Below are 15,953 nucleotides of genomic sequence, written 5' to 3' on the forward strand. Positions count from 1 at the left end.
TATGGGCAAGCAGACGCCGCTCTCACATTAGGTCATAAAAATTCAGCAGTGACATTCAAAGAGGAAACATTCTTCTCACCCCAGCAGGATCAGACTGACACTGCATCCTACTGGAGCCATCCTGTGTCAGGTCCAAGGAGCTCCCTGGCCAGCCAATATTTTTGCTGTTATAAAGATATGCCCATGAATGGCTACATCTGAGAAATGTTCATATTTTGGGGAATAAATCCTAAACCACATGGATACTGTGGGACAGATGAGTATCATTCCAAAGAGAAAACTGAGAAGACAGGGAGAGCACCAGCCCAAGGCCACTACAGCCAGTGGCAAAGGAGGATGGGAGATTCTTTCCCCCAGGATTTCATTAATACCAACAGGAAGCACAGGAACCCTTCCCACTGAAAAATGGAAGGGTGGAAGTAAGCAAGAAAAGTCGTCACTGTTCAACCAGGAGTTAGCCCATGGTAGAACTCTCAAACATAACACAATGTATAGGAAGAGGGCTCACATCCCTTGGATAAAAAAGCACAGGAGTCATCCATGCCCAGCCACTCCCTCCCTTAAGACTGTGAGATGATCGTTTCCTTCGCTCACATATTTATTTGGAATCCGATAATTCATTGCCCCAAGCTTCCTGCTGGAGTTTGTCTTCCATTGTTCAGGATTTACATTACTCAACGGGAAATCAATGAGAGGTCCAGTGATTAGAAAGGTGTGTTTCCCATTTGGACCCACCCTTGCTTGCTCACTTGGGGCTGGAAGTGGGACATGGCACACAACTGTGCCCATGGGAACCCAGGGAACTGGGGAAGCAAAAACAGAGGAATTTGTCTCCTTCTGTTAAGAGACACAGATTGCTTTGTCCCGCCATATGTCACTGGCTATGTCCACAAACCTGGCCTCACACACTGTTCATACTCAGGACTTGGAGCAACCACTTCCTCCATGGGCTGGGGAGGGTGTAGTTTATCAAAATAAAGCTATCAGAGCAGTACTTGACTCGACTAAGTGTGGTGAAAGAGTCCCTTGATTTAAAATACGCTTCCTTCTCAAAGACCATTACTTTGACATTCTTGCCAGGGGAGAGAGATTCTGCACAGTGTAAAGTGCCACTTGTGACATATAACTCAGTTTATCATGATGGTTAGGAACTAGGCTGAGCAGGAATCAACTGCCTCTGGTCCTCTTAGCTGTGGCTTTTAATCCCAGTCTCACAAATGATGCTCCAATATATTCTTTTTAATGGCTCCTCCTAGGAGCACAGAGCAAAACAAAACACAGCTAATCTTTTATGGGCTATCACTGGAACAGGATGTTTCCCAGGCCAAATCCTCCCATTGAAAATGTCACAGATGGTTTAAAACATATTTCCCCTGAGGTTGGTTTGATAACAGGTAACTCAACTCAGGGGCACACAGCGAGCACTCAGCACTATACTGCAACAGTGACTTGTGGAAGGCAGCTGGTGACCTTTCTGGGCCACAGCTCCCAGTCACCACGGACTCTTTTTCCAAGCCAGATACCTCCAAGGCTTCCCAGGCAGCTGATCTTGTGCAAAAGCTGTGATATTTATGTTTCTCTAGCATTCAGGGTGTGCTTGGGAACAAAGGCCCAGTTTATTAGCCATTGTATGCTAAATCTCAAAGAAGGAAGTCTCTGTTCTAGAAGAGGTTTAAAAAAAACTTCAAAGTGGAAGCTTGATTTTCAAAAATTATTTTAATATAATTAAAAAATTAATTTAGGGGGGCATTAAGCAAATGCCCTTGCTCCAGGCTCACTTACGTGTGCTGAACCAGTCCTGCAAGACCTCCCACAACAGATGTAGGCAACATAGCCTCAGACACCACACTGCCTACAGAAGGTTTATCCTAAAATAAAAATTCCTCTGCTGAAACTCAAGATACAAATTTGTCATTCTGTCCATCTCAGACATGGGGGAAAGCACATTGCCTCCTCTCCACAGCAGCTTAACCAGAAGAAGCTGTGTGCTCTGTTGGGGAAGGTCAGAGATTATAGACACTTCTATATAGGCTCCTGTTGCTCTGCTATGATTTCTCTAAAATTAGACTTTCCTGCAACTGCAGACAACACTATAATGCTGAGTAAAATGGAAGGATTACAACATATATCTTACATACAACGGCCCTGTTTACACCACTCCTAGCTTCTTTCTCAGCAATATCCTTATGTTGACTCACACTCATTTTGCAAAACTAAACAATACAGCTTCCTTATATTAAGAGATTATTTTGTCTTCTGCTCAGGAAGACCACTGGGTTCTACAAATTACTGGAACCTCCCATCCACAAAAACTATTAGAAGCCACCTCAGAGCAGCTGATTATCAAGCAAAAGTATTTTTTGCTGTGATAGCCTAATATCTGGATCTCCTTGTAAAATAGAAATGACACATACCACACTGATACAAGATTATTTAAATCACCCCATACAGAAAACCTCCTCACTAGCATTTTTTCCTCTGAAACACACCCAACACTTACAAGTATTAGCTTAGATAACATTTAGCCATTTTCCCAGCACAGAAAACTGCTATGAAAGCTGTGGAAAACAAGAATATTGCAAGCACAGAAAGAAATGTGGAGGATGAACCTTTCCCAGTGAAATGTGCACAAATATCTGAACTGCATGATAATGAATGACACTGTCATGATTTGTTTCACTGTATGAATTACTTACCCAGTCCAACAGGGTTTTAGGATTTTGAAAAATGTTGGAAAATGGATCACTCCTTAAAAAACAGATTTTTTTCTTTTCATCCTACTTAATGCTTATGGTACATAATTTGATGCCGCTCTTAAGAAGACATTGGCACTCAAACCTGCTGTCTGTTCCAGCCTTGATTTTACCCTTTGAGTTTTTAGACTGGCCAGGAAATTCTTAGAGAGCAGAAGGTGAAATTGCTTTGGTGAAGCCTGAAGGGGCTGGACTCACTCACCTGGTCTAAGTGCAGGGCGCCCTCGGTGAAGCGCTGCTTGCGCAGGTGCTGCGCCACTCGATGCAGGTTCAGCACAGCCCCCTGGATCTCAGCTATGGAGTGCTCAGGTGAGACAGGGGGGAGCTCTTCAGGTGCCAGCACCTTCCCAGGGCTGTCAATCATGCTCTGTGCATGGTCATAGCTGAGCTTCACACAGGAGCAGATGACCGTCCGTCCAAACCACTCATCCAGGATCTGCAAAATTGCAAAGTGTAAATTACTCTGAGGACTCATTCTTCTGGTGCACAGAAGTTTGGGAAGTTGTACAAACACTGGGAGGAATTACAGCAGACTTCCCCACTACCTGTGCTCTTCAAGTGAAGATCTGTTCTACTGACACCTTCAGTCAGGCTTTTTGCCCATATAGATTCTCCAGCATCTAGTAACGTGCATATGCAAGTAACAGACAACAATATACTGTGCACATACAGAAGAGACTGCCTGGATCTTCCTCTTCTACCTGACTTCCCTCCTTCACAGAGCTCAAAGAACTGCAATCCACCTGGGAGTTGAAACCAATCTGTTGACTTGCAGGTTACCAGGTGCAGGAATGACAACAGGCAGATACACACATGCCAGAGAGGTTCTCCTGCCTAAAACACTGCAGAATGACTTAAAGTGTGGCCACCAGGGCACGAGGAGCTGGCCTTAAAATACTGTTTTCAGGAGCACTGCATGAACCCCAACATCTGACTAGCACTTGTGAAAGTGCCTGAGTAGGACTTTGGTTGGTCTGGAGGAAAGATGGACCCTGAGGAGTCACTGACTCCTTGTTTCTCTGATCATGCCCATGGTACTAGGTCCAAACTCAAGCCAGAAACCTTTCTGGGCTTACAAATGACTTTGGAATTGAGAGGAAAATATTCAATAAATTGCTTATAAAATTAATTTATTTTAATCAGAAGCCACTCCCATTTTAAACTCCCTAAAAGAATACTGGTGCAAAAGTAGGAATTCAGAATTATTTCCTAAAGCAGACAGGAAAACCTATTTTCAGATGACATATATAAGAGAATCTGACAGCTCATCAAGGCAAAACGCTGAGGGACATGGGCAGAAGGCTCTTCACAAAAGTCAAGAGCATTGGCATGAGGGCTCTGGAGACAGATGCAGTTTGTGATAAACCATTCAAAGCAAAGTGCTCAGAGATTGGAGAATTGTAATTCTGCCTTAGTTGCCAATGCCACCTTAGCCCTTCATCAGCCCAACAGGACAAGGTAAATTCTGCAAGTGACAGTGTCCAGGGAGAAGAGTGAGCTCTCTATGACAGCCTCATCAAGGACACTGCTTCAGAGACAAACCTTCTTCTTAATAGGAAAGGACTGATTCCCAAAATACCTTTGCTGCCTCCCTCCCTAATTAATCACAGAACACATGTGCTGTATAACTCAGCAACTCAGAGCTCTGACAGTCACAGGGCTTTTAAGTTTACTCCTAATTTGAAAGTGCTTTAACAGCAGAGATGCAGCAAGTAGCATCTTGCAATGTAAAGTGCTCTGACCATCAGCTCATGGTTATTTTCTGTGTGTCTCTTCCTCTGTGCTGTGGAGAAAGGAAGGAAGAGAAAGCCACAAAGCTGGACAGAGATGCTGTGACAGCTCTGCCAGCACCTGCTCTGCTGCATCTGTTGAGTGCAGTTCAGCTTCTTGTGGTGATGGGGCTTGGGACTTGGAGATCACAATGAGTAGCCCACAAAATCAGTCTGCAAAATCTCCCTCATCACAGCAAACCTGGTGCACCCAGAGTCCACGCAGAGCACCAGCACCTAAATAATTTCTAAAGTTATGATAAAGCTTCCCCAGTTCTGCGTGCATTTGAGAAAATCCATAGTCCTGAGCACCATCCTGTCCTCACTGTCAGCGCTCTCATGGCTCTCCACCAACAGCTGAGGTTCAAGGGCTGTGCTGAGGCCTTTGACTCACCCCCCTTTCACCCAGCAGAGTGTGGGGGAGCATGTGATCCTGTTTGCACTGAGATACAGGTATAGTAACACCTAGAAATACCAGCTTTTAGAAGAATGTCCTCCTGGGCAAAAGCCCTACAACCACTTTTCCTCTTGGAAAGAGTAAATTCTTCTCCAACCTTCACCTGTCATCCACATCAAGGGACCTCGAGTAAGACTGTAACCCTGAAAGGCCTTGTAGGAAAAACCAGTTTGCTGAGATGGCCACAGGCAGTCTGCTCTCCCAGGGACATCATGGCCATGGCCCAGACCATTCAAGAGGTTTGATCCCTGAGCTGAATGCTACATCTCCTTTATTTTCTCACTGATCAGACAGGGCTGCACTGAGCACATCTCTTTGAAACACAATGGATAGACTGCATGGGACAAGAGACAAGATGTAATTAAAGGCTTATTTTAATTAGGACTTGACTTTTAGCTGTCCGAAGACAACTCCGAGTCAATAAAAGCTCCATCTAGTAGCTACTCTTAGAAGGCTTCATGAGCAACCAAACTGTTGCTATAGGAAGGGGAAGACTTTTCACAGTGGACAAATACAACCCACCTCAGTGCCTGAGCAGGGACTCACTGCAGAAATACAGAATCAGGACTGCAACTGTATTTTGCTAAAGCACAAAGATAGATTCAGCATCCTTCAGAGCAGCTGGGACAATAATAAGGAGGTGAATTTTTGTGAAAAAATACCAAACTGGCACAATAAATACAGTCTAGAAAGAACTGTATATGAGCACAACAATGCATAAAAAAAAATTAAATCTGAGTACAAAAAGTGTATTTTACACAGACTAAAGAGTGCTCTGGTACTGCCAGTTTTCAGCCCTCCTTGATTAGTAAGGGGACCCTACAATCACCAAAGAGATTTTAAGGTAACAAAGATTGTGGAAGAGGAATAGGGACAGAAATGAACACCTGGGGAGTGGTGGCAGGCAGCTGAAAGCAGCTCAGTGCATCAACAGACAGCCTCCACAACTGCTCCCTGGAAACAACATATAAGAGGATGGAGCCATGCCTTTGCTGAAGGGCTATCATGCTTTATTTGTATTGATGTAATTTGCAGCTCTGAAGAGGAATTAAATAGTCTGTTTAGCAGAGAGGCCACAGAGGCACTCTGCAGCATCCGCCGCATTGCACAAGCAGCTGTGAGCACAAGGCAGGGCTGGGGAAGAGGGCAGATCTCAGCCCACCCAAAGCATGAGCTCTAAATTGCTGCTGGAGATAAGACATGAAATGGTTGGGTGACCTGGCAAGGAGCAGGACATTCCCCATTTCTGAGATTCTTACAAATATTCATCCTTTCCCAACCATGCTGAGAGATTATTCCAGTTAGAAATTCCGCAGCATGTCATCAGCAAAACAAAACACAGGGATAGTCCTACATCCTCCAGTATTGTTCACATTTGCTATCCAGCTGAGTGTTAAGGGATGACATTTTTACCACTACAGGAGTAGGGGCTGGCCACAAGGGAGGACTGACTGGCAGGATGACTGCCTGAGGTACCTTGCCTTCCGGAGTCAACGTCCAAATCACAGAGAACGTCAGTCTGTCTCGCATGGGATTGAGACTGCAGAGCTCCTCACAGAGCAGCCTGGGAAGCATTGGGATCACCTGGAAGAGAAGAGAACCTTGGTGAGACACAAGGTTTCAGTGTGGACAAGCTTTCCTGACTAGCTGGTAAAGAGAAAATGTGTTAAGTTGTCAGTATAATATTCTCTGTGGCAGAAGTGGCCATGTCACAGCTCTGGGATGCATCACCCATGCCAGAGCTGCATCACATGGCAGACAGCCTGCTGGCATGGAATGAGGAAGTAAACCAAATCCTCTGAAATGAGAGAATTTCAGACATGGCTAAGGCCACCAACATCCACGTCAGCCCCATCCCTCAATGAAACCAGAGGCAGTTGTAAGTCTCTAACCTGGGAATCATTCCCAGTGCTCCCCTCCAAAGAATGGAGTAAGCATCCTGGAGTAATCTGCATCCTTGGTTATGCAAACACTGACATTGCAACTTCTAAGGTCACAAAGTTTGCTCTGTTTTCCACTTCTTTCCCACTGCCGCTTTGGCACTGGGAAGAATGAGGAAGGCAGGACACATCAGGAAATCTAATGTTGAAGAAACACGGTCCTGGCAGTGAGGAGCTGAAGAGGCTGGATTTGGGAGCTGTGCTTCTTGCTTTCCCACTGAATATAACCAAGAAGTAAATGCAAGTAAATCTCTGCAAAGCATAAATGAAACTTCTCCCATACAACACAGGAGCCATGCTTGGCTTCAATAAAGATTGAATGATGCCTTACAGAACAGAGAGGAACTTATAGATGGGGTGAGATAAACAAAAGTATCTGTTTTATGACTATTGACCATGCTGTTTGCAAATGAAGAACAATTACTTCATTATACTCAAAATTTGAACAAAATGTGAGCCAACATAAATTTCTGGCAGGATTTTTTAACCCATATCCTAATTCCTTACAACAAATCAATATTTCTGCTGCTGAACACTGAATTAACAAATCACAAATTACTCACCTGACTACACCAATGAAGCTAAAGTTTTTGAGCATATTCATGCTAGAGCAAACTTAAGCAGCTCCAAGTGTTTCCACCATCTCTGAGTTATTTCCTAAGTGAAGTCTGTATTAAAGATAATCTTTAGCAGCTGCTTAATGAAACAAAACTCATTATTTGAGTTTCACTTCTGACTTCCCTTCTCATTGTTTACCTTTGTGAAGAAGCAATAACTGCCCTCAAAGAACCACCACATTATTCCTCTAGTTTATTTTGAGTGGCAACATGGAATGGTGCTTTTCAGAAAAACAGAGAGAAACGCTCTACTTGTGTGCCATAAAGTAATTTAGCTATTTAATTTAGTTTCCGTTTTGACTGCTCTGTGTGCCAGCCTGTAAATATAGGACCAGCAGGAAGCTGACTGGCATACAAATCCCAGCTCTTCCAAACTCTGACACCTATTAGTGATTTCAAAGATAACTTTTTCTGCCTGGAGGCAGGAAAACCACTGTTCTTCAAAACAATATTCAGGTGCCCATTTTCTCCTCAAGTGCAGACACTTTACACTTACCTTTTGCTTTGAAGGAAAGACTTAAAATATTTAATCACATTTGTGGTTTGGCACCAGAAAAATGGCTATCAATCCCTTCTAACTGCAGTACACAAGTGCCAGAAGGTTAACTGTATGGTCTGGGGCTGTCAGGGAGTCACACCATGAATCAGCAGCCCTGCTTCGCCTGGAAGGTCACAAGGGCACAGCCCATGATAAGCTGCTTCCCGCAACACAAAGGCTGCCAGCTCTGTTATTCCAGTTGTGAACACAATGTTAACAATACTGCTACATTCATAACTCACTGAGCCAGTACGTGAGCTTGGCCATGCTGCCTGGAAGGACCCACACCACAAGGGCAGAAGTTTAGTGTAAGTGATGCCAACCCATATCAGAAAAGAGACAGAAAATAGCTTTATAGACTCTTGGAAATCCCTGCCTATGTAAGGACCCCGAAGTTCAGGTCACAGTAAACAAAGGGCTAGAAATTTAATAAAAGTTCCCATGCCCTTTTCCACCCAAATTAGAAGATGCTTTTCTCTCTCTCTCCAGCTCTAACTGATCATCTGATAATGGCCTGTACTTACTGAATATTTGTGTGTCTTTGCACATCCTCTTTCCCTTCACATCTCCTGGAGCAATATCAGTTTGCTAGAAAAATGCCTACATGGAACACAAAAACCCATGCTCGCTTTAAGTGTACTTGAGCAGGATTAATATCCAATTCAAGAGGCTGTAATTCAATGGAAGGGCTTTCAATGATGTGAAACACAAGCAAAGCTTTAACTCAGATCATAATTACAGCACTAAACACTCACCAAGCAATTAGCTGTAACAAATCTGCTGTTAGGGAAGCATCAGCCTGTCTTACCTTTGTTTTACAGGAAAGAAACTTTAGGCAAAGTAACTTTAAGCCATGGAGGAAGTCTCATAGGAGAGTAAGAATGCAATCAACCTTTTCCTGGGTTCAGCAAACACATAAATAACATGACCTTGCACTGAAGGTATTCAGTTTATTCTACCTTACTGAATTAAAAGAAACCTGTTTCCAACACCACAACAGTCTTGGCTGACTGCCTCCTGCTTTAACATCATGATTCCTCTTCACCCTCTACATGGAGAATAAAGCAACTGTCACAAGGCTCAGGAGTCTAAGTTATAAGTACGCATTTCCTTTTCTTTAACATGATACGGTCTCAGCCTGAAAGGATTCCCAGTGATTGCAAGCCCAGCATTTAACATACAAAGATGTCACATTTGTGTCACACTCAGAGCACAAAATGTTCCAGAAGTGATCCCAGGGGCTGCCCAGAGGAACTCTGGCAACAGGATTATCTCCATCTCTTTCTGACAGAGACATGGGATGAGAGGAGATTTCCCTAAGCACATCTTTAATGTCCAGATTTGCAAAATATCAGAGCTGTGTAGAATTGCCTTGAATAACCCAGAGGTTGCCCGGCACCTTTTAAATGCTTTGCCCTTCCCATGACTGTCTGCCAAGAGGCAGCAGTGTCTGCCAGCTGTCCCCTGGAGTGCCAGGGCACGCAGGAATGCAGGAGCTGAAACGCTGCCGAGGGATAGCACCTCCAGTGGGAAGTGGTTTCCTTGGCAAATCGCTACGGATGTGCCTATGCTGGGGATCACATCATTCAGCTTGATTTTACTGCAGATGGAAATAAAGTCACCTGGGCTTATACAGGGGTCATAAACCTGGAATAAGGAGTTTATAAATGTAGCTGAATCCAGAAATGCAGTTGGAGAGACCCAGCAGGACCAAGAAAAAAAAAAATTACCATGTAAAAAAGGAGCTACATCCCCCAGGAAATCCTTTCTAATGAATGTGTCATAGAAACCAGGGCTTGGGTGGTGAGAACTTGTGTGGTTTTAGTCCCCCTCTATCAGTCAGGCTAATAACAGACATCACCTCTCCCCACAAGCCTAACAGTGCCCAAGAGATACCAGAAAGGGCACTTCTCTGAGAGAAAGGCTGATATCCACAATGCTGGCAGCTGTGGGTCTGCATTTCAAATCAAACCACAGACAGAGGATTTCTCTCTGCCCATTTCCAAATCCTAAATGTAAATTCTTCAGCAAAATTCAGTTATCCAACACTGCCTGACAGCCTGCTCCATGCTGTGGTTCTCCCTGCAGGCAGCCACACACCCCAGAAAGCCAAAGCAATGGCACCACTGGAAAACCAAAGTGTGAGACGGCACTTCTGGGGCTGGAGGGGTCCTACAAACCATCATGCTGGCATCATAAAACAGGTGGGCCTGTGACCATGGCTGGTCACACTGCTTAGTAGCTGGGTCCTCTGCACAGGAAGATCTAAATCCCTGCTTGTGAGAGCCCTGGGGTCTGTTTTGTTTTGCCTCTGCAATTAATAAAATGCTTCCAGAGACCAAACGTGAGTTTCCAGTCCTGGACTCATTCCTAGGAAGATGGGCAGTGGGAGGGAGAAAACACATGCATGTTTGGATGATAAAAATCCTTGTTTTCTATAAAGTCAGAAACATCTGCTACAGGCAGGACTAACTAACTCGCTGGCCAGGTTCAGAGCAGGTTAGCCGAGAGCAGCTCTGATCAATGGACTCACTGCAGCAGCTTTTCAAGGAACAGAAGGGGAAAACTGGTCAGCAAACCAAAGGGAAAAAGGGAACAAAACCCAGTCAAGCACTGTCCCTTATATTCACAAAGTTACATGAGCAGTTTTGCTCCCTTCAAACAACTTCATTCTGCTGGCATCCTGTTTTGGCTGCCCCTTAATTCTTGGTCCAGGTTGGTTATGATCACCACTGACTCCCAAGATGATCCTTCTCCCACAATCAATCCAATGGGAAGGGATTGCATTAACCAAGAATTTCCACTACAGCTGGTAGGAGGATGCTGAAGTCTAACAATAGAGTGGACTCAGCAATTCTCTTGCTTGTACACTAAAAGACACTCAAAGGAAATAGGCAATTTGTTTATGAGCCAAGATTTCTCCTCAGGAGTTGTATCAACACTTCCATGAATTCAGATTTCGAGCAACTCTTTATTACTCAGCCTGAAATTATCAAAATATCAACACCCTGACAACCTGCTGGTGTCAAAAGTGAATGTCTTGAAATCTTTGGACTCAACATGAAGGCAGGCTTACAGTTCTGATCTTTGATCTCCAGTGTAAAATAGGACCAGTAAAATATTGCAGGGATTTATGGCTGAACTCTTACTCGAGCTGCTTCACACCTAAAATAACACTGTGAGATGTGCCAAAAAAGAGGAAACTGTTTAGGTTTTCTTGCTTCTTAAAACCTGATACATTCTTATTTCAAAAACTTTTGACTTGTATTAAATAGACCACTAGCAATTACACAATAACTCACCTTCTGGGTCAGAAAAATTAAATATGTGGCTTTATTTAACTTCTTTGGGAGGATTAGCATGGTGCTAACCTCTCACAGAATCACAGCTGTCTTAGGAAACAGTTTCATCAAAAGAAAGCATATTTTCTACAAGAGTCATGCTACCATCTTGTTTCAGACAACCTGGCTGTGTTCCTTTTCCCATCCCCGCGCTCCTTTTCATCTCCTGCAATTAAAATATTGAAAATTTCATAATCTAACCCAGTTTGTTTTTTTAAAATGTGTTTTCAGCAGGACAGAAGTGTGGGCAAAACACTAATCCTAACTGCTGGGCCACAGTAGTTGAAGATTAGTTGAAGATAAGGGCAACAGGTAACTTATGCTGGCATTGCACAGGACTGGCAGTGCTGGGGGGAAAAGGAACTTTGAAAGAAAATTCAATTAGCTTCTGCATCCAACTAGATTTTCATGAAGAATGTCTCCTTTCTTTATAAAAATCTTCCTTCTCCCTTGACTAAAAGAATCCCATGGCCTCAAACCACAGTATTTTGACTTGGAAATTCTGCCACAACATCCTCCTGGAGCGCAGCTTCGCTGCCCCAGTGACATCCCCCCTAGGCCAGCCCATCATCGAGCCATCCATCAGAGGGGGAAGCAGAGCACTGCAGAAGCCAAGGGCTTATCAATGGGGAGACTGCAGAATTGGGGAGACTGGTGCCAGAACTGCTGTTTCCATGAGATACACATTGCTTCCCACTGGTGGAGAACGGCAGGCACAGGGAACTGGGGTTTCCCAGCATAGAGCAGCTGTGTGCTGTTGGTGTCACCACCACTGAGCCAGCAGGGACACTGTGGCATTGCTGTCACAGTGGTTCCACTGGGAGCTAAAACCCACCAGACTCCCTGAGCCCCCCAAAGCTTTGCCTTGCTGCTTCTACCCAAAGAAAGCTACAGAACAGCTGCTGAAGGTAAACAGCTTGATATCAAACCACTAATTGGATTCCATTAGTGTAACATAAACCATTTTATCATCCAGAAAGTGTAGAGAGGACACAGGAAGCTACTGGAACAAGCATCATTACAAAAAACTTCCCCGATAACAGCCCTGAAAACATCCAGGAAGGGAAGGGACGGGAAGAATCACTCCTAATCCTAAGTAGTAAGTAGGATATGTTTATTTATTATAGGAAAGATGTCCTGTCATTCCAGAAGGGGATGTGGAGACAAGGACTTCAGCTTGACTGAACTGGAGTGTGAGGAGAGGCAGTTTAATCTGCTCCATGAGACTGCTTCAACACTCCTCTTCATGCAGCTGATGCCTCAAGCCTGCACAGGACACTGACAGCCAAGTTCTCCAGCTTCACTAGGTGCACAGTGCCAATGGTATCTGATGGGCTATGAAGTGTTTCTGCACATTCAACTGAAAATGAGACAGCTACAGACAAAGCCTACACATTTCCTTTCCAACAATGTTAAACCTGAACCTGTTCAATTGTAACGCTTAGAAGTCAACTTGAAACTTGAGCTTAACATTTGATTCTGATAAGCTAAAATCTGTATAATTTCAAGCATCTTTTCACTGCATGATGAAGGAACACTCTTCTTCCATTATTTGGGATACCCAGAAAAAGTAAGAATGTGAACCTTTTATTTTACCTCAGGATTGTTTGTTTGTTTGTTAGGGTGTTTTACATCCTACTCTGACACAAATCCATTTCTGGGAGGGATTAGTTGGACCTTTGCACCAAAGGCAAGACAAAATTCTCCACATCTGCCAATCTGAAGTCCCCAGGAGCAAAGCAGAGGAGCCAGCTTGGGTGTGTCGGGCTTGGCTCAGGTCAGCACTGAGCTGGTGAGCCCTGGCACATGTGGGGCATTCCCTGACCACAGACACAGGGTCACAAGCTGCTGCTCCATGCCATCCTCTCTCCATAAGCTCCAAGGTAGTGAGCAGATAAGTCAGCTTCTGTGTTTTTTTCCTTCAACCTACTCATTTTTGTAGGTGTTATGCAACAACAGGATCTTGACTGTAATTTTGATTTTGATTGTAAGCTTCTGAAAATGAACCCTGAAAATAAATTTATGGTAAATGGAAGGCACAGTTGTCAGACAGACAAAGGAAAAGCTGTCCTTACCTTCTGCACCAGATAGACACTGGTGGCTCTTTCACTTGCTACTTTATCCAGTGCTGTTTCTTCCTGTACGAAGTAGCTCACATCTGCGATGTGGACTCCCACTTCCAGGTTCCCTGGAATTGCACAAGAAAGTCAGCAAGCAGTGAGTAGAAATGAACTGCTGACATATTTAACTCTGATTCTTCTCCCCCTCCCCCAGTTCTACAGCAACCTTGTTGCTTTATGCCAGAATCTCAGAAAACTGATATTTATTTTTACTTCTTCCACTGGGATGAAAACCTTGGTCTCTCAGGACACTCAAATTCACCACCATGTGGCTACAAAATATGAGAGAATATACACAGAACGAATCCTCAAGTACAGAGGTGGAAGTGTGAAAACCCTTCAAAATCATGTGGATACATCTCTCCAATTAGGAGCTTGTAATAGTGAGCCCAGTCCTCATCTCTTTGCAGCCAGAAAGTTTCTTTGCATGAAAAAAAGATGGAACCTCACGTCCCAAGCACACAGGCAATGCAGGATGACATTTCCCTGGTATGGAGCAGTCAGTCACACATGGTTTTGGGTTATCAAAACTGCACCAACCTGGTTGAGCCCCATTTGCTGCTGAGGACATGGGAAGTCTTCATTTACTTTGGTTCAGCCTGTGCAGAAGTGCAGCTTTTCCACTAGAAGAATATTTCTACTGTGACCCTGCATTTCCTTCAGATTTGGCTTTTTATCCTTTAATTAGAGTCCAGTTTAAAAGCATCTTAAGTCAAAAGTTAGGCTAGAGAGGCGTACTACTGAGGTTTATCATGAGGTTTTGGCAGCAACTCGGATTTGGAAGTAGTGATCATCCTCAGCTTTGGAAGTAATTAGTACCTGGGTCCAAGAAATTCTGGTTTGCTAATCCTCAAAGCAGCCTATTGACCTTTGTTTTCTCTGGAAGGACTAGGCTGGATTTGAGGTGCTTATTTGTAGAATACTTCTAAGTGCAGCGGGTTCCTAATTATAACACTCAGTTCTTTAGAGGAATTCACTAACCTCTAGGTATCTATAAATATTTTCTCTTTCCTTAATTTTTTTTAAAGAAAAAAAGTAATAAGATCTCATGCTGGTGACAATCCTGTTTATTTATACACCTTGCAAAGAACATTATCAAAGCCTTTCTCTCAAGTGTCACGTTTTTGAAGGATAAATGGTTTGTAGCTGTTGTCATTAAGCAATACATGTGCCTGTGTTCCCTTCTGATGGATACCAGCACAGGATTTCAGCAGAGTAAGAGTGGAAACAGATGAAGAGGAAGTATGAGAAGGTTCAATCTCCTATTAGTGGGAGACACCCAGCCCACTGTGCCCCAGCTGGGATCTCAGGGAAATGAGTACCAGCCCACCCTGCAGAGCTGCCTGACTTCATAACAATTTGACTTTATTAAGCCATGTTTACAATGCACTGTATGTAAAGTGTAATCTTGCTTTTTGAGCAGCTTTTGTGCACTTGACAGAGCACAGATGTAAATGTGGCAGACATGCACACACAAGGCAGGAGGGATGGGGTTTAGATGTGCCCACATAACCCCCAATCACTGGAAGGGCCTGCAGAGACTAAATATGATGGCAGCAGGGGGAGAGGATAATAATCCCATGGCACACCAAGGGACAAATTCCACCACTTGTCAGGAAGCTGGGAGCAAAGACTGCAGATTAAATGGTTCACCTCAGAAAGCTGCCTACAGCTGTGTTGTGATATTATCACATGCCTTGAAAGCTGCTCTACATGGATTAGGCATCCAAGCCTGAAACTACTTAGACAGTAAGTCTTAGACCAACAGTTCAACCAACAGGTTTAATATTACACACACTTGAAGCCAACACACTCAGAAGGTAAAAAAATACTGAATACTTTGAAGTCAATATTGTAATGTATTGACCCTGCAGGCAAATATTGACTAAAGGAAAAGGAGAGGGGGTCATTACATCATGCCTTTAATCACACTTTAATTCAATATGTGCACTGTTACATACATGAACTTTCTGTCCTCAATAGAAAATCGACAAACCAAGAAAGATCTCATTGCATGAGATAATAAAACATGGAGTCAGCCAACGAAAACACACTGAGCAGAGTTAAATTTCATTCAGGTTTCCCACCAGAGCTTCTAAAAGCCGAGGTCAGAGTGAGCCCCTTGCTTTTGAACTTTTAATGGAAATTCTATCCAAATATTTTCTTACATACATTGACATAATGCAAACTGGCAGCTCTTGGGTTTGTCTTGCTCATGTATGAATCACCCTATCTCCCTCACCCCCAAAATATTCAGACCAAGGCAACTTGAAGATACAGCACAGTGATCAACCAATCTGATTTCCCTCAAATCATTGCTTTTGAATGTGCTAGACAAAATACCAACCTAAGCTTGCACAGAAATACCTGTCTGCTGCTCTCTCCTGGTTTATTTGCTGATTAAAGTGAAAGAGTGTT

At 43.7% G+C, this 15,953-nt stretch overlaps 1 protein-coding gene across 3 annotated transcripts in view; it reads right to left on the minus strand.

Annotated features, from left to right (window-relative positions):
* Nucleotides 1-15,953, minus strand: part of DIS3L2 (DIS3 like 3'-5' exoribonuclease 2) — a 178,185-nt gene that overhangs the window by 57,559 nt on the left and 104,673 nt on the right. For all 3 annotated transcript variants that reach the window (XM_056499071.1, XM_056499070.1, XM_056499072.1), the window contains 3 exons: nucleotides 13,491-13,603; nucleotides 6,456-6,563; nucleotides 2,956-3,189 (listed from right to left, as the gene is read on the minus strand). In XM_056499071.1, the coding sequence (XP_056355046.1) occupies nucleotides 2,956-3,189; nucleotides 6,456-6,563; nucleotides 13,491-13,603 (455 nt within the window). The remainder of the gene's footprint in view (nucleotides 1-2,955; nucleotides 3,190-6,455; nucleotides 6,564-13,490; nucleotides 13,604-15,953) is intronic.

This window comes from Oenanthe melanoleuca, chromosome 9 (assembly GCF_029582105.1).
Source record: "Oenanthe melanoleuca isolate GR-GAL-2019-014 chromosome 9, OMel1.0, whole genome shotgun sequence".
Taxonomy (NCBI): Eukaryota; Metazoa; Chordata; class Aves; order Passeriformes; family Muscicapidae; genus Oenanthe; species Oenanthe melanoleuca.